The sequence below is a fragment of the Marmota monax genome, unplaced genomic scaffold (assembly GCF_021218885.2).
Source record: "Marmota monax isolate L192 unplaced genomic scaffold, Marmota_monax_Labrador192_F-V1.1 WCK01_AAM20220418_F8-fsc00059, whole genome shotgun sequence".
Lineage (NCBI taxonomy): Eukaryota > Metazoa > Chordata > Mammalia > Rodentia > Sciuridae > Marmota > Marmota monax.
The window spans coordinates 7572766-7595107 of record NW_026693595.1 but is presented as its reverse complement, the minus strand read 5'-3'; the positions used below and the strand labels follow the sequence as shown (position 1 = coordinate 7595107).

At 40.7% G+C, this 22342-nt stretch overlaps 1 protein-coding gene and 1 pseudogene across 3 annotated transcripts in view; both read left to right on the top strand.

Moving 5' to 3' along the window:
* The window catches only part of Tjp2 (tight junction protein 2), a 111238-nt gene that overhangs the window by 68841 nt on the left and 20055 nt on the right, over positions 1-22342 (top strand). For all 3 annotated transcript variants that reach the window (XM_046459362.1, XM_046459363.2, XM_046459361.2), the window contains exons 2-12: positions 969-1022; positions 3369-3493; positions 6382-6484; positions 7627-8248; positions 11684-11787; positions 13261-13414; positions 16448-16556; positions 16655-16785; positions 17483-17549; positions 18480-18630; positions 22205-22313. In XM_046459362.1, the coding sequence (XP_046315318.1) occupies positions 978-1022; positions 3369-3493; positions 6382-6484; positions 7627-8248; positions 11684-11787; positions 13261-13414; positions 16448-16556; positions 16655-16785; positions 17483-17549; positions 18480-18630; positions 22205-22313 (1720 nt within the window). In that variant the 5' untranslated portion in view covers positions 969-977. The remainder of the gene's footprint in view (positions 1-968; positions 1023-3368; positions 3494-6381; positions 6485-7626; positions 8249-11683; positions 11788-13260; positions 13415-16447; positions 16557-16654; positions 16786-17482; positions 17550-18479; positions 18631-22204; positions 22314-22342) is intronic.
* On the top strand, positions 3515-6371 carry LOC124102922 (acidic leucine-rich nuclear phosphoprotein 32 family member B-like; annotated as a pseudogene).

The following is a 22342-nucleotide window of genomic DNA, read 5'->3' as shown; positions in this document are numbered from 1 at the left end:
ATATCTGTCTGTTGATAGGAATTCTCCAGGAGATATTTTTAGTGCTCCATTTGCATGGAGCTGTCCCCTGCCCCCCCCCCCCCCCAATATATGTGATCTTATCTCCCACCCTTTTTCTACACCCTCTTGTTTAAATTCCTGCTTCTGTACTATCTTATCCTGGCATTCAGCTTTCTTGGCATTTCTGTCCTTCTCAAAGGCAGCCTGGACATAATGGAATAGTGTTGTTCTTAAAATGACACCACTATTTTTAAGGTCTTCTAGACATCTATTTTGGAATAATGTTTGAGATGGAAGCCCCTATGGCCTATTTATACAGGCATTGCCATTTTGCATCCAGCATCACTGATAGAGAAAAAGCCAAAAGATCCCACAGATAACCTATAAGGAACCCTTGTCAATAAGGTCGAGAATTTTTTTTGACTTAAATATGCAGAAAATTTGCCTGACTTTACCTTTGAGGCAAGTTGGTTCGAGAATGCTTTAAAAATGGGAAAATCTTTTGAAAACTTGTTTTTTGTTTTTTCTTTTTCCCCAAGGCAGGGTTTTGCTAAATTTGCCCAGGTTGGCCTTGAACTTGAGATATTCCTGGATAGCTAGGGTTACAGAGATGGGCCACTGTCATAGTTTAATTACATTTTTTTTTAAAGGTTTTTATGTTGACAGTGTGAGTGGTGATGATAAAAGGGCTCAGCCCTTAACATTTTATCCTTTTTTTTTTTTTTTTTTAAGGGGCTCTCACTATGTATTTCTCTAATTTTTCTAGTATCGTGTTAAGGAAACCATTTCATGGAAAGAGAGTATGAAAATAGGTAGCATGACATTCTGAGCACATTTTGACTTTCTGATACATAGAAATTGGGAGTTGGACTTTAAATTGAGACATCCTGAATTACAGTTACAGTTTTATTTCTGGCACTGAGAGATTTGCGGCTTTAATCAAGTTGTTTTTGCTTATTTTAAAACAGGCCCCAGGCATGGAGGAGCTGATATGGGAACAGTACACTGTGACCCTACAGAAGGTGAGTTCTGCACATGTCCTGTGTTATACAGTCAAGGTCTTGATCTTATTTATTTTTGTCCACCCACTTATGTTTCCGTTCTTGAGATAGATCACGCATCATCTGTACTAGCTGGCAGTAACCACAGTGTTAACAAAGATTTGCCTGCTGTTAGGTTTTGTGGTTAAGTTCTGTATACTGTGGAACCTTTCATAGAATATTGAGTGCTGTCGCTTATTTCTAGACAGTGCAGGTTATGAAACAAAGAGAAAAGTAAGGGAAGAATGAAAATAACCTATATACTGTTTGAGGGTGGATATTTTTCACTATAATCCATATACCTTATAACCGTCAAGTGAGTTTTAAACACAAACTAAATTAGAAAAGATTGACTTAGGAATCAGGTGACGGGTTCTGTTCTTCTTGCTCTCCTGATTGTTTTAAGAATGGTTGAGTTAATCAAGTTAAAAATCCACTTCCCCATGGTATTGAAAGAATTAATTCCATATATTAGTATATTTTACTTACTTTTAAAGTCATCTCACAGGTATTACCCTTCTTCATTGAATGAGGGGATTCATAGAGCTTCCAATCCATGGAGATTGGCACTCCGTACGTACATGTTAGCTCCCTTTTTATTTGATAGCCAAGTTTTAGGTAGACATAATAGGTGTTAGCCCTGCTATAGGCAAGCATAGCAACCAAGAGTCTTTAAGTCTTTTATGTGAGGCTGAGCTGGTCTAGAACTACCTGTGTGATTTGCCAGTTATTTTTAATTTATTTATGCTTTTTAACTTGGGCTCAAACCCAAGGCCACACCTGGTAGGTAGTGGCTGTCCCACATCCCCAGCTCACCATCCCTGGTTCTCATTCCATCCAGCTGCCTTCCTGTCAGCACCACTGAGCCCAGCAGTGATCTTCTTCCCCACAGGAATCTTCCCTCTGTCACCTCCTAGAGGGGATTGGGAATTCCTCAAAGTTAAAGATTTCCTTTGACCCTTAGCACCACCCTGAGCCTCCAGCCCTGTCTTCCATGAAAATTTCATTCCCACATTAAATGTTAAGTGAGAATCCAGGTAGAAAAAGTTGTCACTGGGTCAGTGCCCGAGTGCCCAAACTTCGGTAACAGTTATTGCAGATTCTTTAGTTGGAGAACTTTGCCCATTCATGTCTTTATTTTCAGTTTTAGTCATCTTGGTTCTTTTCTGTGCCCATTCTGCTAGAATTTCATGTGACCTTTGAGTTGTAGACCCCAAATTAGCTGAAGTGAGGAACTTTTTAGGATTGGTATAGAGGAGGGTACTGCCTCTACCTAAAACCAGGTGTCTGATGCTGCCAGATTCATAGCCATATGTTTAATAGACAATGACCCAGCCCGTTTGGGGTTTGAAATGTCAGCATAGCGGGCCCCAAACCAGAACTTTTCCTTGGGGCTAGAGATTTTCTTTTATTCTCTGATTAGATTTTTTTTTTTAAATCACTAACCCCGATTTAGAATTATACTGCCACCTCTTATGTTTAGAAACTCGGCTTAGCTTTTTTAACACTGAAAAGAGTTAGGATTATTTTTTACCTGGATTCACTGGTGTGCATTGCTGGACTACCCTTGGATATATATTAATTTCCATTCTTCTGGGCATGTAGAAAAAAAGTTTAATGCTTTGCTCACTCATAAGATCTCAATACTATTTTTATGTTTGGATTTGATTTTTAAATACATGTACTTTTCACCCTATATTAAAAATGAAACCAGCAGCCCATTTAACTTGGAGTTAAAGATATACTTTTCGAAAATGCAGTTTTAGAGTCAAGTGTAATGGTGCATACCTATAATCCCAGAAACTTAGGAGGCTGAGGCAGAAGGATTGCAGAATAAAAATAAAAAGGGCTAGGGGTGGATATGGTTCAGTGGTAGAGCACCCCAGAGTTTAGTCCCAGACTTTAAAAAAAAATTTTTTTTAAAAAATATGCACAAACTCAGCTTTTACTGAAGTTGGAATTGTGCCAGCTTGGGCCAGCATGATGCAAGCAGATGTGATTGGTGCTTTGAACAGCACACACCTATGTGGACAGAAGACATTATTTCTTTCTCCCGCCAGCTTCTCGGGATAAGTCAAGTCTGTACATATCCATCTTTTACATTTTTCACAAGGCTGTTTATTTTAGATAAGGGATTTCCCTTTATAAACCTGTCCGCTTACTACAATGACGCTTTATTTTGTTTTTTTATTTATTTCTGTAAGCCCATCTGTTCCTGAGCTATCTCTGGTCATTGATTTGACCTTTATTTTATTAAGTACTTGTAATAAATCCTGAAAGCCACTTGTGGAAGGATTTTAACATTTTTCTCCTAACCCTAACGAACAGGATTCCAAAAGAGGATTTGGAATTGCAGTGTCTGGAGGCAGAGACAACCCCCACTTTGAAAATGGAGAAACATCCATAGTCATTTCTGATGTGCTCCCAGGAGGACCAGCTGATGGCCTGCTTCAGTGAGTCTCCTCCCGCCCCCCCCACCCCATCCCTGGTTCCTGCCAACTGTGCCAGTTGTCACTAGACAGGGTACTTTGGTTGATATGCACTTCTTAGGGAAAAAAAAACCAGTTTTATATAACATTTGAAAAGTCTTCAAGCAGTAATTGAGGCCATAACTAGCACACCATGTTTTAACAGTCCCCAAATGTTGGGGGACATTTAAACTCTTGTGGAGAGGAGGGCAGTTATTTTTCACCCTATAAGAAGGTAGTTGCAAATATCACTTCACGGTTTAGGAATCATTTCCTAAATAGAGCGCTTGCCTAGCATGTGTGAGATACTGAGTTTGATCTTCAGCACCACATAAAAATAAATAAAATAAAAGTATTGTGTCCATCTACAACTAAAAATATATTTTTTAAGTTTTTAATCAGGATGGCTGGGGAGATAGCTCAGTGGTTGAGCTTATGCCTAACGTGTGAGTTCCTTGTTTTTGTTTTTGTTTTGATTTTGGCTTTCTTTTTGCAGTCCTGGTGTTGAACCCAGGGCCTGGTACATGCTAGGCAAGCATTCCACCACTGGGCTACATTCCTAGCCTGAGGCCCTGCGTTTGGTCCCCTGGGTTTAATCTCCAGTACTATCCAAAAAGAAAAAGAAAAAGAAAAAATACTGAGTAGACTTTGGTTAAATAATGACCTTTATTTATAAGAGAGATGCAGAAATTGGGAAAAGATACTGCAATAAAGCACAAGTTTGCCAGCCTTGTGGCCTGAAGAGATAATGCCAATTTAAAAGATCCATGTCTGAATTCTCTCAGGATAACTTCTCAGGGCAGAATCTAAAGTTAGCTAGATGGCTGCATTGGCCAGGTAGGTCAAACATTGAGGTTCTGTTTAAAGTCCATATGGTCCTGTCAAAGTTTGTAGTCTTTGATAGGAGCAATGTGAAATTTTAAAATAATTTTTTGGGTCAGTTAAAGGAATACAATTCTGTGTTCTTAAAATTTCTTTCTTTCTTTCTTTTTTGGCTGTGCTGGGGTTGAACTTGGGGCTTGTTTGCGTGCTAGACAAGTGGTCTACCACTGAACTATACCCCCAACCTTTAAAATTTATTTAGGAATCTGATGCAGGCTCTTGACTTGCTTCCCTCCAAACAAGCACAAATGGGTATATACTTATTTTGGGAGAGTGTTTGTAGATTTTTCTGAAGCCCTCCATGCACCTCACTAACAGAAGAAAGATATAGAAATTTCTTTGAGTACAGATCTCACCGTTACTAGGTGCCTGCTGGAGTGGCCCAGTGGTCTGGGGGCAGTCCTCTTTCTTCCTAAGTGGTCTGCGCTCCAGCCCCCTTTTCCCTCCATGGTTTCTCTCTGCTCCCGCAAGTAACTTGGCTCCGGGGGCTCTGTTCGCCCACCACACGGGACCGCGCTGCTGGCCGCTGCCTCGAGCAGACCCCCTCCGACAGCCCTTGCCGTGCAGGCCTCCCACCTCCGCCCCGCCTCGGAAAGTTAAGGTTGAAGAGGGGGGACGAGGGAAACATGGACACGAAGAGGAGGATCCACCTGGAGCTGAGGAACAGGACCCCAGCAGCTCCTTAGGTCTTGCCCCAAATAGGCCAGAGCCCTGTGACTATTTGTTGGAAATTAAAAGGTTGGAGAACTTGTCTTGGACAATTGCAAATCAAATGATGGAAAAATTGAGGGCTTAACTGCTGAATTTGTGAACTTGGAGTTCCTCAGTTTAATAAATGTAGGCTTGATTTCAGTTTCAAATCTCCCCAAGCTACCTAAATTTGAAAAAGCTTGAGCTCAGTGACAATAGAATCTATGGAGGTCTGGATATGTTAGCAGAAAAACTTCCAAATCTCACACATCTAAATTTAAGTGGAAATAAACTGAAAGACATCAGCGCCTTGGAACCTTTGAAAAAGTTGGATTGTCTGAAGAGCTTGGATCTATTTAACTGTGAAGTCACTAATCTGAATGATTACCCTGGAGTGTGTTCAGGCTCCTGCCCCAGCTGACCTACCTGGACGGCGATGATGGAGAAGATGGGGAAGCCCCTGACTCAGATGCAGAGGTGGATGGTGTGGATGAAGAAGAGGAGGATGAAGAAGGAGAAGATGAGGAAGACGAGGAGGATGAGGATGGTGAGGAGGAAGAGTTTGATGAAGAAGATGAAGATGGGGTCAGCGGGGAGGAAGAAGAATTTGGGCATGATGGAGAAGTAGATGAAGATGAAGAAGACGAGGATGAGGATGAAGAGGAGGAAGAAAGCAGGAAAGGTGAAAAGAGAGAGAAACAGATGATGAAGGAGAAGATGATTAAGACCCCAGACACACTGCAAAACAGAACTGTTCAGTATTGGTTGGACTGCTCATGGATTTGATAGCTGTTTAAAAAAGAAAAAAAAAAAAAGGTGGCTGCGATACAAACCCCAGGACGCCCACCCACCCAAAGAGCCAAAGAATAGTTCCTGTAACATTCCACCTTCCTCCTTTTAGTCCCTCTTGGTAATCCACCACCAGGCTTGGGGACTTTGCCCCAACAAAATTGTAAGCATTGTTAGGTTTTTTGTGTAAGACTCTTGCTGTAGCATGGATAGCTGTGATTAGTGAGTCAACTGTCTGTGGCTACCAGTCACACCGAGATTGTAACAGCATTTTTACTTTCTGTACAACAAAAAAGCTTTGTAAATAAAATCTTAACATTTTGAAAAAAAAAAAAATTGAGCTCTGTGGCTCAATTTCTTTCCTCAGAAGAACTCTGACCAAGTTGACTGATCTTTGGGAGCCCTTTAATAAGCATCTTGGGTCAATTTGCTGCTTATGTTCTACCTAAATAAATGATTTCCATCGAGTAGATGGGAGTTTTTCATGACCTGTTTTTATTTCTTGTTTACAGAGAAAATGACAGGGTGGTCATGGTTAATGGCACCCCCATGGAGGATGTGCTCCATTCATTTGCAGTTCAGCAGCTGAGAAAAAGTGGGAAGATTGCTGCCATTGTAAGTACTGGCTTGGCTTTCGGCTTGCCTCAACAGCATTTTGTTTTTATGCCCAGAAGAAAATTACCGCTTGCTTCTGAGCATTTGACAGAATTACGTAACCTAGGGCCCACTAGCTTCTTGCGTCCTTAGTGCTTTTGGAGGGTGATGTTATGGGTGATGTGAAGATGTGCATAAGCCATCCTTCTGGCCTTTTCTTCGTCCTTCTCCTAAGACCAGCAGTTCTCCTATCCAGGCAGCATTACAATGTCATGACAGTTCTTACTTCAGCATGAATCTAAGAATAAGGACGTTCTTCTAAGTACCATAATGCTATTAACATAGTTAAGAAAATTTGTATTTCTGCAGTATGACCTGATATTCAGTGCATATCTCAAGATGTCTTTTATAGTCTTTTCTTCTTCCAGGAACCATGTTTAATCATCTAATTATTTCTTTACTCTCTTTTAATCTAGAAGGGTACCTTTTTCCCCTTGCCTCTCTCCCTCCTTTCACTGTGTGTGTGTGTGTGGGGGGGGGGGAATGGGGGTTTACTGGGAATTGAACTTCCATTGAGCTATAATTCCAGCCCTTTTTATTTTTGATTTTGAGACAGGATCTCTCTAAGTTGCCCAGGCTGGTCACAAAGTTGTTATCCTCTTGCCTCAGCCTCATGAGTCACTGGGATTATAAGCATGTGCCTGGCACCCCTTCTTTTTAGTGGTATTAAATTTTGGAAGAGTCTAGGCAGTTACATATAGAATGTCTCACTTTCTGAATCTTCATAATGTAGAGAGTTCCGGCCTCTGAGGCTTTTTGCTCTTGATGGAAGCAGGTATTCTTATTATTCTCCATTTGAGGCAGGGAATGCAGAGCCTTCACAGTTATTGTCTTATTTTAACTCCCTGAGGTTTTAACTGACCCTGGTTCCTGATGAAAAATCCAAGACTTAGTGCACAGGCAGGGTCATAGCTGATTGTTTAAGAGACGGAGGGTTATTTTTGTTGTTTGTTTGTTGGGGGGGCGTTGTTTTTCTTCATTTTCTGATGCTGTGGATGAAGAGGGACCGGTCTTATTGAAACTAGAACCAGCACCCTGACCACCTCCTTCTCTGTGTTGAATTGCGGCTGTCCTGCATCCAACAGTGTCTGTCTTGTTGACAGGTAGTCAAGAGGCCCCGGAAGGTGCAGGTGGCGCCGCTGCAGGGCAGCCCACCCCTCAGTCAGGATGACCGGGCTTTTGAGGCGATGGACGACTTTGATGGTGGAAGTTTCCGCAGCGGGTACAGCGAGAGGAGCCGGCCTAGCAGCCACGACAGGCTAAGCCACAGCTGGGAGGACGAAAGGGGCCGTCCCTACCAGCGGGCATACAGCCGGGAGCAGGACCGCAGCCGGGACCGCAGCCGCGGCCGGAGCCTGGAGCGCGGCCTGGACCAGGACTATGGACGCGCCCGAGACCGCAGTCGTGGCCGGAGCCTGGAGCGTGGCCTGGACCACGGCTTTGGACCACCCCGAGACCGCAGCCGTGGCCGGAGCATTGACCGGGACTACGAGCGGGCCTATCACCAGGCTTACGAGCCCGAAGATCGCACCTACAGCCCTCCCACTGAACACCGCCGCAGGGCGCAGCCCGATGCCCGCTACGAGGGCTCCAGGAGCCGCAGCCAAGAGCACCTGCATTCCCGCAGCCCCAGCCCCCAGCCCAGGGCTCGGCCAGAGCACACCGGCCAGTCAGACTCGGACAGGCCCATTGGGGTCCTTCTGATGAAAAGCAAACCTAATGAAGGTAGGTGGAAAACAAGCACTGTGCTACTAGTTATAACCAGCTCTTCCATAGCACCTCCTAGGTGCCCAGCTTTGACCTCAGTGCTGGTCACCTGTTGGCTCATTTAATTCTTACAAACTGTGTCCTGAGGGAGCACCACCTGTACCATTATTTTATAGACAAAGAGACAGGCATAGAAGAGTCCATTGCCCTGTGCAATAGTTTCACCATGGCAAAACCAGGCTCTCCAACTTTGGCTTTGCATTACCAGGCCAGTGGTTCTCTAAGTAGCATATCACCTGGACACTTGTTACAATGCAGATTCTTAGGCCTCAGCCCAGCCCCATGGAATCAGAAACATGTAGTGGCCCTGGGGCCTGCAGGTAGTGGGCTTCTCAAGCTAGAGAAACCAAGAGAGAAGACAGTACTCCAGCGCTTCTTGATTTTCTGTTCTATGCCAGGAGCTATGCTGGATAAATATTCTCTTATTTAATCCTTATAAGAACCCTGTGTGGAAGGAGGTTTTATTCTAGTGCTGTAGGTCAGGAATACCATGATACAGGGAGGTGTTTGGGTAGATCTGTGGTGGAGGTGGTCTCTGCCACATCCATTTTATCACATCCAAGAGGCATACTCTATATTGCAGCTAGAGAAGCAGTTAACGCCTGGAGTTCATAGGTGGAGATTCTGAGACTCAGATGGGGAAGCAACTTGCCCGTCTTGAAGCCAGTATGTAGATGATGGAGCTAGAACTCAAACTCCATCCCTTGGGAGTAGCTGATAGGAGATCAGTAGGTGAGTGAACAGGGCTTGAGAGCCCATTGTTGAGCTAGTCCTAGCATCAGTACTTGTCTTCTGACTTAAAATTTCTTCTAACATATCTCCTTTTGCTCTCCAATGGTTATTTCTAGGGAAAAAAAGATGAAAAGTGCCCCCACCCCCATGCAAAGTGAAAGTGAAAGACCTCTTGCTTTTCAGTTTGGGGATTTGCATTTAAATAGCCTGCCAGATGAGAGGGCTTGTTTTCTCTTAATTTTTCATAAAGGGTTGAGTTATATAACCAGGTGCCTATTGAAATAACTGAAGAATAATGTGAGGGGCTGAGTGGGGTTCAGGGTAAGAAAATAAAGCTGAAAGCTGAGAACGCATCATCCTGAGGAAGGTGCATCTTAGGTGTAATGATTTCACAGAATTTTTATAACTCTTGTGAGGAGGTGATCATTCAAGAACCCTCAAGCAGAATAAGAACCACCCTGTATCTAGATTGACAAATGGGATGTAGAGAAGTTTTGAGAGTGAGAATATGATAAGAGACACCTCTTTAAGAGTCTGACCCTATGCTTTGGGGCATGCACCAAGGATCTTAAGTTCCTGAATGCACTGCTTTTCAAACTTCTCCTTTCTTTCTCCTTTTGCTCTTCCTCCACCTTCTTCCCTCTTTCCCTAGCTCCTGCCATGAAAATAACTATTTCTTGTAAACAATCATAGAAGCACCTCCATGTCAAAAACTTTAACAGGAGTTTGGTGGAACATTACATTTTCAGTGTGGTGTACCTGAGAATTCCATTACATTAAATTTTTAAAATACTGGTTGCAGCCCTCTAAGTTGATCTCAAACCCCACAATTTAGAAACACATTATCCTAAGAGACTGCCCCCATCATGACCAGTCTTAGTAAATCAAGGGGAAAAAAAGGGGGTTATGCTTCTGTGTTCATACAGTGTTTTGCTCTTTCTTGACCATTTTGTTCCCCAAATCAGGAAATCACTATATAAACAATTCCACTTCTGTGTGTGTGTGTGTGTGTGTGTGTGTGTGTTTTGTGGGGGGAGCATTTGCTGGGGACTGGACCCAGAGCCTCACATGTGCTAGGAAAGTGCTCTCCCACTGAACTACAGCCTCAGCCCTCCACTTTAAAAGAATTTTTTTCTCCCTTTGCTAAGATTATGTAATAACTTAGCTTTCACTGTCTAGTGTGCATAAGAATAGTGTGCATAAGAAGTTCAACAATAGGTCAGACATACATTTGATTAAGGAAAAAATACCATCAATTCATAGGCTCATTTCATTGGGCACCATATCACCTTGCATATCAAGGTCTTAGAAGCTGGTCAGCTGATTTCTTCATTTAAGAAATGCCCACACATACATTAACAAATCTATTTGCAAAGGTATAACAGAAGTGCAATTTTTAAGAGGATAGAGAGAGGGGGTATTGTTATATAAGAAAGAAATTATTCAGTCAGACTTGTCAGCCTTGTGTCCGGGGCTGCGATGCTGTTTGACCAGTAGAGGGTCATCACCCATGAAGGTAGAGGAGTCCTCACCCTTCCTGTTTGGTATTCTTATCAGCTCCTTGTGTATGTGAGGGATTCAGGTTTACTGTAAACCATGAAAAACTTAATTTTTAAATTTACTTCATAACTTTCCTGAATTAGAGAAAGTTACTGTTTTATAATAAGATTTTCTTTCAGAACAGTGGTGATAATTTTTTTTAAAAATGAATGTATTTGTTTTCAGACTTCTAGATTGTGATGGCTTCTTAAAGTAACCAAAATTCATCCTTAAAATGCATGTTTTTACAGGTTTAATAAGGAAAATCAGAATAGTTTGAAGAACATTTAAAATATTTAAAAATACACATCCTTAGTTAATGTGTTATTTTCATTTGATAGTAATGCCAAGTGCATGAACACCCAGAGCTCTGCTAGCTTTAGTTGAATTCTTTCAGAATTACCTTGCCTGTCTTACTGCTTTTCTTCACACACTGAACTTTCAGCGCATGACCCTGTACCGGCTACATTGTTACAGAGGGAGTATTTCCCCTTTTTCCTTTGTGGGGGCAGCCTCATTGTCAGCAGAAGGTCTTATTAAGATGTTGCTGAGTTGCTTTTTTGTTTCCAACATTTTATTTGAAAAGTATTAATTTTGTAGCTTACACCTATAGCCTTCACCCAGTTCTACCAATTGTTAACATTTTGCTACATTTGCTTTCTAAGTCCTTTTCCTCCCTTTTTTCTTTGAACCCCCTTGAAAGTATGTTATAAGCAGCTTTACTCATTACCAGTAAATATTCCAGCAGGTGAAATCTCTCAAGAATAAGAACATTCTCCTATATCACAATGCCACTGTCACACTTAAGGAAATAAATATTAATAGCCCGTCATATAATATAGCTCATTTTGGAATTAGTCCAAAATATCGTGACCCATCCCCTCCCCTGTGCTGGATCAAGGATCTATGGAGTTCATGCACTGCCTTTGGCTTTTATGTCTCTTTTTAAATGTGGAATAATTCCTCTGCCTCTTTTTTTTTTTTTTTTAAATGACCTTGATTTTTTTTTAAATAAGAGTCTAGGCCCATAACAATAGAACATTCCACATGATATTAATTTTTTGTAATTTTTTAAATAGTAGCTAGGCTGACATATGTGTGTATTTATGTTTTTGTTTCTAGAGTATGGTCTGCGGCTGGGGAGTCAGATCTTCATCAAGGAGATGACCAGAACAGGTCTGGCAACTAAAGATGGCAATCTTCATGAAGGGGACATAATTCTCAAGGTGGGTGGATGAGGACAGAGAACAGCTGTGTTCCTAAATGCATTCCTAGTATGCAACTCCATGTTCAAATACCAATAAAGAAAAACTTGGCTGTGTTGGGAATCAATAGGAAGAGCAGCACAGCAAGATGATTTTATCAGAAAAACCAGACTCAGGGCTGTAGGTATAGTACTATGGTAGAGCACATGCCAGGCCCCAAGTCCCATCCCCAGCACTGGGGGGGAAAAAAAAGAAAAAGAAGAAAAACCAGAGAACTAACCTATATAATGTATCCATTTGCTCATTGCTCTTTTGGACTACTTTAATGTCACTTACTTACTTTACTTACTTACTTTATTTATTTATTTACTTATTTCCCCCTAGTTGTAGATAGACAGAATGCCTTTATTTTATTTGTTTATTTTTATGTGGTGCTGAGGATCAAACCCATGCCTCACCCATGCTAGGCAAGCGCTCTGCCACTAAGCTACAGCCCCAGCCCCTTTAGTGTCACTTTTTAAAAGAAACCTCAAAAAATACTGTCTTTTTTCCTGTTGACTTAAAGTTGAGGTTTTTACTCCTTAAAATAAGGAAAGATGAAAGGGAGAGCGGTAGTATATGAATGCTTGTTAAATTTAATAGTTATCGTAAACCTCTCCAGTGAGGAAACATGTTCCAGTAGTAAACCAAACAATTGTCTTAAGCTTGCAAGTTAAATAAATTAGCAGAGTATACTGCAGCTTTTACATGGTTGCATTTGGGAGCCAGGTATTCAGGATTACGTTTAATTTAAAAGATAATTATTGTTTATTTATTTTTACTCAATGCATTATAGTTATATATAAAATTGGAATGCATTGTTGAAGACCAGTAGAATAGGGGAAGGGGCTCGGGGAAGGGAGGAGGGAAGGGAAGGAAATAGTACTGGTATTGAAATGGAGAAAATTATGTTATGTGCATTTATGAATATGTCAGCATGAACCCCATTTTTTTAATAACTTTATTTTATTTATTTATTTTTATGTGGTGCTGACGATCGAACTCAGGCCTTGTACATGCGACACGAGCGCTCTACCGCTGAGTCATAACCCCAACCCCAAACCCATTATTATGTATAACTAGTGCACTAATTTTTTTAAGTGTTATTTTCTTAAAGGATTAATTTCCATTTTTCTTATTAACAGTTTTGGTTTTTAAGTTTGCTATGTCTGTAATGGAATGTGAAATTCTGGAGAGTAAGAATTATGGATTCTCTACACAGGACATGCAGATTGACTTTTTTATGCATAATATACCTGCAACATAATAAACAAAAATATTCATTGCCTAAGGTTAAAAAAAAAAGATTTTGTTTTTTTATTCAATGATCCTAAGTCCAAGTCTGTTTGAGTATCTGAACAAAGCCCTTATGTTTGTAGAAGGAAAACATATAAATTGCATGCTTAGCTGTGAAAATTCTATTGTATATAGCATTATTATTTTTCATAAATACAGATCAATGGAACTGTCACTGAGAACATGTCTTTAATGGATGCACGAAAATTGATAGAGAAGTCCAGAGGAAAACTCCAGCTCGTTGTGTTGAGAGATAGCAAGCAGACCCTCATCAACATCCCCTCGCTAAATGACAGTGACTCTGAAATAGAAGGTAAGGAAAGAGGATGGTGGGGAGCTTAGCCAGAAGTCAGTAGGACCATTGGCCTTGCATTCTCATCTGGTTAGCAAAGCTAGCCAGTCAGAAGTTGAATTTCCAGTGAAGTGTTCTCTTTTAAACTTTAATTTCAAAAGTTAAGTGTTCAGTTGTTATTTGTTTATTAAGTGTCTACTGAAATTAGGTTTCCAGTATGAAATTCTGGTGCACTTGTAAACTCCCAGAGGACTCTTAATTAAGCCACTGAAATCAAAACCTGTTAGTTGAAAAAAAAAAAAAACGTATACAAGCTAGGGGAAGGTGGCATGCACCTGTAGTCCTAGCCACCTTGGAGTGTGAGGTGGGAGGATCACTTGAGCCCAGGAGCCTGGGCAACATACACCCTGATTCAAGAAAAGAAATACATGTCTGAGCAGTTCAGAGAACTAACCTGTATAATGAATCAATTTGCTCATTGCTTTTTTCCTGCATTTGCTTGTGTGTTTTTTTAAAAGTGGCTGTTAGTATTTCCAATAGAGAAGGCAATCTGGAGTATAACTAACAGATGTGCACACTATAATAAAGAATCAGTCCAGATAGCTTGATATTGTGGTGTTCAATCCAGGTCACCTTTTCTCTTTTTAAAAGTTATATTCATTTCTCTGATATGAATTATATATATGCCAAAAGGAGTCATATTCTATCCTGCTTGACCATTCGCTATTATTTTTGTGCAGAAAAGTTGAGAAAATGTTAAGTTTCTAAGATTTCAAACAAGCTTTTGGTTTTTAAAAAAGAATTTCAAATAACCCAATCAACAAATGGGCCAAGGACCTGAACAGACACTTCTCAGAGGAGGACATACAATCAATCAACAAATACATGAAAAAATGCTCACCATCTCTAGCAGTCAGAGAAATGCAAATCAAAACCACCCTAAGATACCATCTCACTCCAGTAAGATTGGCAGCCATTATGAAGTCAAACAAAAACAAGTGCTGGCGAGGATGTGGGGAAAAGGGTACACTTGTGCATTGCTGGTGGGACTGCAAATTGGTGCGGCCAATATGGAAAGCAGTATGGAGATTTCTTGGAAAGCTGGGAATGGAACCACCATTTGACCCAGCTATTCCCCTTCTCAGACTGTTCCCTAAAGACCTTAAAAGAGCGTACTATAGGGATACTGCTACATCAATGTTCATAGCAGCACAATTCACAATAGCTAGACTGTGGAACCAACCTAGATGCCCTTTAATAGATGAATGGATAAAAAAAAATGTGGCATTTATACACAATGGAGTAGTTCTCTGCACTAAAAAATGACAAAGTCATGGCATTTGCAGGGAAATGGATGGCATTAGAGCAGATTATGCTAAGTGAAGCAAGCCAATCCCTAAAAAACAAATGCCAAATGTCTTCTTTGATATAAGGAGAGCAACTAAGAACAGAGCGGGGAGGAAGAGCATGAGAAGAAGATTAACATTAAACAGGGATGAGAGGTGGGAGGGAAAGGGAGAGAGAAGGGAAATTGCATGGAAATGGAAGGAGACCCTCAGGGTTATACAAAATTACATATAAGAGGAAGTGAGGGGAAAGGGAAAAAAAAACAAGGGAGAGAAATGAATTACAGTAGATGGGGTAGAGAGAGAAGATGCGAGGGGAGGGGAGGGGAGAGGGGATAGGAAGGGGATAGGAAAGGCAGCAGAATACAACAGACACTAGTATGGCAATATGTAAAAACGTGGATGTGTAACCCATGTGATTCTGCAATCTGTATACGAGGTAAAAATGGGAGTTCATAACCCACTTGAATCAAATATATGAAATATGATATGTCAAGAGCTATGTAATGTTTTGAACAACTAATAATAAAAATTTAAAAAAGAATTTCTTTTTAAAACATAAAAATTTGGGACTTGAGTTGTGGCTCAATGGTAGAGCACTTGCCTAGCACATGTGAGGCACTAAATTTAATTCTCAGCACCACATAGAAATAAATGAATAAAATAAAGGTCCATCGACAACTAAAAATATATTGTAAAAAATAATTTAAAACTTAAAACTTAATTTGATCTCCAGCATATCAAAAGTCTGGTCCTGTGGTCACTGCCAAGAGTGCAGTTCAGGAAAGCAAAAGGATTGTGAGGATTAACCCCAGTATCCTAGGAGTTTGCAGGTTATTTCCATGCTACTCAGAGTGTGGTCCCCAGCACCTCAGCAGCATTAGTGTCATCTGGGAGATTGATAAAACTGCAGAATCTCAAGCCCTACCCCAGAACAACTGTGCCTCAGGAAGATCCCTAGGTGATCTGAATACACATTAAGGTTTGAGAAGCACTCATCTATTTGGTGGGAATGGGCAAATATGTAATACAGTACAGATGGACTTCCAGGTCCTTGGTTCTGTATCCTCAGATTCAGTCAACCACAGATTGAATATATGTGGAAAAGACAATTCCATCAGGTTCCAAGAAACAAAACTTGAATTGTCTCATACTGAGCACTGTGCTGAATCCACATAAATGTAGTAATATTTGGGCGCACTCTGCCAAAGCCTCTTGCCATTTCACATACTCAATCTCTCAGTACTCATTGCTTAATACCTCTTTTTCTTGTTATTTTGCTATTTACCTAGCGTTTATATTTGTATCAGGCATTATAAGTCATCTTTAGATGTATCTTTAGAGTATACAGGAAGATGTGTGTAGGTTACTTGCAAATACTATGCCATTTTATATAAAGGACTTAAGCATCTGCAGATTTTGGTTGTAGTGAGCCTGAAACTGTTGTCCTGCAGATGTTGAGAATTGACTATAACTGAATTTTCATCCTTCAGAAGCAGTTATAAAGGAATGTGGGATGAAAGAGAAATGTACAGTTCTGAATCTGACTTCCTCTATATTAATTTTTAATGCCCTTCCCTTAAGGTTAACTTCTTTTTTTTCCTGCGTCTCTTACATTTCCCATATCTCCTACTGAGGAAATAGCATAATTTCTGATACATATCTTAAATATTTTACTATAAAAGTCTTTTTTTTTTTTTTGAAACAGACGTCTCAGAAATAGAGTCAAACCGATCATTTTCTCCAGAAGAGAGACGCCAGCAGTATTCTGATTATGATTATCATTCCTCCAATGAGAAGCTGAAGGAAAGGCCAAGGTGAGATGACACGTATTTCCCTTGCACACTGGGGAGCTACACACATGCATGTTTGTGAATCTGTTACCTCTGAGATGTTAACATAACCTATGCTTTAGTTCAAGGGAAGACACGCCCAACAGATTGTCCAAAATGGGCGCCACACCCACTCCATTCAAGTCCTTTGGGGACATTGCAGCTGCAGTTGTCACAGAAACCAACAAGGAACCCAGATACCAAGAGGAACCGGGTGAGGCTTTAAGACCACTCATTTTGGGGGAGACTGTGGTTTGAATCCAGGATATTGTACATGCAAAGTGCATCCTGCACCACGGAGCTAGACCCCCAACTTGAGACATTCATTGTCAACACTTGAGTTTAGAATCATGAGATTCAGAGAGTGGTTTGAAAGGGAGAGAGAAATTATAAAAAAAAAAAAAAACCTCATTCTTAAAATGGTTGAGTCCATCCTCTTTTTATGCCATCAAAATTGATCATATTTGACATATTTGATGGGTGATAGTCCTCTTGCTTTCATCCATGATCCCAAACTCATCACCCTAACTCTGCCACCCTGCAGTTATCATCCTGTTTTGTGTGCATAAATATTTATACCTGGGAAATATGTAGTCTCATTATATGATCTTTTAGTTCTAGAAAATATTGTCATCTTGTACATGTGCACATTGCATTTTGGTGGTTTGTTTCTCTTCTTACAATTTTGAGAAAGTATTAGGACCTGCTAATGCATCAAAATTAAGTTTTACCATAACCCATTATGTCCCACCATTCTAGATGTGGGTACCTATAAAAGCTTAAGCGGCAAAAATACCATTTATGGTAACTTTGAAATAATATTTGAATATTTGTTATGTTTGCACAGTTGAACTTTAGAAACTGTCTCTTGCTCATCACATCAGTAACAATGGATGTTTTGTATTCCACAGTTCCTCAACCCAAACCAGCTCCAAGAACTTTTCTTCGTCCTAGTCCTGAAGATGAAGCAATATATGGGTATATATCCCTCCCCCCCTTTGTGGATGGACACCATACCTTTATTTTATTTATTTTTGTGTGGTGCTAGGGATCAAACCCAGTGCCTCACAAATGGTAGGCAAGTGCTCCACAGCTGAGCTACAACCCCAGCTCCTCTTTCTCTTTCTTTTTTCTCCTGTTTTCTTTTCCACACTGCTAATCTGCTTAACTGAAATCCAGAAGAATAGGTTTCTTTACCAGCTACCTTTAACCAACCTGTACTGCTGATATTTATGAGAGTGGAATCAGTTTTTTGAAAAGCAACTTGTGGAACTAGGTGAACTTGGTGATGATGATGTTCCCTGCTTGCCTGCCTACTTCTCCAGAATATTATTTTGAATATTTGCTTTTGGCAGAGGCATAGCCCCAAACAGGTGAAGCATTGTTAAACTGTGGTGCCTCAGTAGTGGCTGCAGTGACATGATGATCCCATTGTGGGGAAGGGAACGGAGGTAACCAGGGCTCTGCACTTGATAATGAGCCTCTGATTCAATGGTGTCAGGAGCAGCAGCTGTATTAGGACCACCTTCCATGGACCAGCTTCTATGTCTTCATTTGACAAAAGCTGAGGATACCTGCAGGTTTTCTTTTAAAAGAATCCTAAACTGAGTGTTGGGTAGCTTAATTTTGGCCCTAATTCTCCCCTTTGTTTGCTTTCTCATCTTAAATAAGCTGATGCAAACATTTTATATTTCACCTTCTTCAGTAATGTGAGCCTGCTGGTATTCACCTAACTGTCCCAAGGAGGATAAAATCATAGACTAGATGAGAAAAATGAGATGAATGTCACCTATAAATTGCTCTGTAGATAGACAATATTAAATCTCTCATCTGCTAGTGTGCCCTCTCCCCTCCCCTTTGAAAAATGATCTCTCATCTCTTTTTTTTCTGGAACCAAACTTGTTGCAGCCCTAACACCAAAATGGTGAAGTTCAAGAAGGGAGACAGCGTGGGCCTCCGGTTGGCTGGTGGCAACGACGTTGGGATATTTGTTGCTGGCATTCAAGAGGGCACATCTGCAGAGCAGGAAGGCCTTCAGGAGGGAGACCAGATTCTGAAGGTGAGGGAAGCGCAGCCCTGTTTCCATAAGTCTCTTGCTGAGTGGGCTTTTCTGGGTGTTCTTTCACAAGGAGGTGGTCATCTTGTGAAAACAGTCAGTGACAAGTGTGTTGATGTTCAGCCCTGAGGCCTTGTCTCACATAGGCCCTGTCTCATCTGCTCTAGAATCCAAAACTCATCCCTTGGTCTACAAGAATTTATAATGTTTAAGACACTATGAATTTAGTCGTTTGATTAATGAAAAAAGTCAAGAGTCTAATTAAGAACCTGCAAGAAAGAAATTTCAATGGGTCTTGTGACGTAATTGAATAGGCATGACTATTAACATCAGACCCTGTTATCTGAGCCCTGCTCCAGCCTCTCAGTAATTCTGTGACCCTGGCTCACCCTGAGATGTGGTTTCCAGGTCTCTTGAGTGGAGATGAGAATACCTACCTCTCAGGAACCCTGGCAAGATTAAAAGAGAGTACTTCTAAGGCCCAGAGCACAGTTCCTGGCAGATGACACACAGCTGCCACTCAGTATGTTGTTCACTTTTAAAACCATCCAGGAAAAGAATTCCTGGTTCATAACATATCGGTAGAATTCTTTTCTGTTTCTCTTTATTCTTTTTGCAGTACTAGGGATTAAACCCAGAGCCTTGGGCCTGCTTCTCAAGCACTCTACCCCTGAGCTACATCCCTAGCCCAACATATTGGTAGTTTTATTAAAATTGCTGTATGTTTGTATAATCTGTTGGTGTTAAACAATTAAAAAATAACTCAATTTTGATATTTAATGCCAAGTATGCTGTTGCTATAGACATATAGCATGCTAGAGAACTGTCTTCATTGAAATTTTGGAATTTCTTTCCATTTTTGTTTTTTGTTTGTTTGTTTGCTTTTTCCTTGTTAATTTTAGTGGAAAGCCCATATGTCATTTACTGAGGGTCTGGTAAGTGCTTCTAGGCTCAAAGGAGAGGAGAGAGAAATTCACAGAACCCTAGAGAAAACAGCAAAGTACAAAAGCAGATGGCTGCTTCCTTCTCAGCACTTGGCTCCATGGCAGTAGTTCAGATTTCATTTCTGGAGTAGGGGAAGGGCAGACCTTGATCATGAGCTTTGCTAAAGCTTTCCAGTGAAACTCTAGACCCTCCTTGGCTCCAGTTGGGCTCCTAGAAGACTTGCGACTTGAGTGAACTCGCTACTTGAGTGTAGCTGTAGCACATGATCCTAGGAAACATGCGCCACCAAATGCTGCTGATAAAAATCCTGTCCAGGTGCCAGCGCATACCACTTTACGCTCAGTAAATATGCTAATAAAGAAGAAGCATAATTCCTAACTGCTGTGAAGCCATCGGGTGTCTGCTGGAGATCTGGAGCTTTTGCTCTTTAAAGTTCAAGGATAAAATAAATCTGTCCTCTTTGTGTTGGGGAGTTGGTGGTGGGGGGGAAGCAGTGTTTTCTAAATTTTCTAGTGAGCTCATATAGGGATTTGATCGTCCCACCTCCCTGTTTGTCATTATTAAAGACAGGGAGCGTCACTTAATGGGTAAAAAGTCATATTACTCAGCATTTATGTTTAAGAAATGTTTGTTTCCTGATCTCACCCTGGTTACAAGGAAGAAACTGTGGGAACTGGCTTCTTTTGCAGTAATCTTGTATGGGGAGGTCAGGTGGTGAGGTGGTCCTCTTTCAAGGGTGGGAATAAATTTTCTATGGACTACAAAAGGAGCCCTGAGCTCTGCAAAAGGGTGAAAAAGATTGTGTTTGCCTATCAGGGCGGAGAAGCTGCTGCACAATGGTGAGCTGTAGCTGATACAGGATCCTTTAGGCTCACAGCAAACCGGACTGGACCCTGTGGACTACTAAATAGCTCATGAAAGAGGATATTTATCAGAAAGGACGGTGTGGTCTAACCCTCAAAGCGCAAAAGTGCTGCCCTGGCTCTTTTTACTTTCATTTGTTTCCGTGCTGCTTTTCATGCCCAAACTGAATCTGGGAGGTGAACTGTGTCCATAGACTAATGGCATTTTTCAGTTGGAGGGTTTTTAAGTGTGGCTCTGTTCTGTTTTGTAAAGGTGACAGATTGATGTGTGAAATGAAAGCAAGAGTGGTCTATGCTACTGTGTAATGTCTTACCCAAAACAGAAATATGTTTATTTTTTCCTGCTTGGCTTGACCCATCTCATTGCTTATTATTTATCTGGTATAGTTGTCATTTATCTTTCAGAAACCTTTATGGGATGGAAGTGAGGGGAAAAATTTTGTTTGGTTTTAAACCAATGAATCCATCTCACGTGATTTCATTTTGACCTTTGTGGGTTTTTTACCTGATTGATGTTTAGCCTCATGTGGCCATAGAGATGGGCAGAGGGACTTCTGATATCCTCCCCCTGACCCTGTGGCCCTGGTTTATTTAAGTAAATAAATATAAGCATCTACAGCTCATATAAAATCATATATGTAGCTGTACAGAAATACAGAAACCACATGAGGAAAGATTAGCACCAAAGTTCAGTGATCCCTATTTGGGGACAGAGAGGTGGGAATGACAGTATTTTAAATAATAAATATTGTTACAAAGGAAAAGTTAGCTTGTTTGCTCTAGCAAATCACATTTTTATTTATTTTTTTTCTTTTTTAAAGCACCAGATTAGTTTCAGTCTAATGTCTACTTTCACTTAATCACACATTTGGCCTTAATTAAGGCCCTAAATCAATGATAGTTTTTTCCCCAGTAATAAAGCATTTCTTTTATGATTGAAAGGATTTTGTAGCTCTCAATAACTGAAGAAAATATTTCATAGGAATTCTGTATTCTGTATCTTTTCATTTCTATAAAATATTATTAAAACATCCAACACTTCAAGATAATTTTAAGGATACAGAATTCTGGTTTCAAAATATTTTTTCTTGTTATTACTTTTCAGTTTTATTTTCTCTCTAATTTATTTTCCAAACGCCATTTATAGTGATCCCTATTCAATCACTGTGGAATAAATAGGGGCTCTTTGCCAGAAATAGGTGTGAGCCAGAAGCTTATGTTATATAAGGCCATGTATTAGACTAATGGTCTTTCATAAGGCTGATGCTCTTCAATTCATAAACGCCCTTTGATTTCATAAACACAGGTTAGATGTCTTTCAGGGATAGGATCTATAGGAGAAGGATGGATTTGATCAGAATCCTTACTTGTGGATTTTATTTGAATTGATTTAATCATGGATCACCAAGCTCCTTTACCACAGACCCCACTGCTCCCTATTACACATTACCTTCCTGGCCAACTCTATGGGAAACTACAGGAGAGGAGGAGGCAGACATAGCCAAAAGATGGTCCTGGCTGATCCAGTGACAAATCCTTGGTCTAGTGGTTTATTTCTAATTGGATTGGCAATTTGGGGAGTCAAGAAAGTTAGTGGTGCCCATGCAGCTCAGGCCCATGGGGAAGTGCTAGGGAGGGTATGAGTAGAGAGACACTAAGGACCTTGGTACGTCCTTGTTTTGCTTTGGAAGACTGACGAAAACAGACAGACTAGGTCACTTGACGCCTAACTATGAAATCTCTCTCCTCCTGTTTTTCCTTTCTGTCAGGTGAACTCGCAGGACTTCAGAGGGCTGGTCCGGGAAGATGCTGTACTCTACCTGTTAGAAATCCCCAAAGGTGAAATGGTGGTCATTTTAGCTCAGAGCAGAGCTGATGGTGAGCATGTTTGGTCATTTAGTTTACTT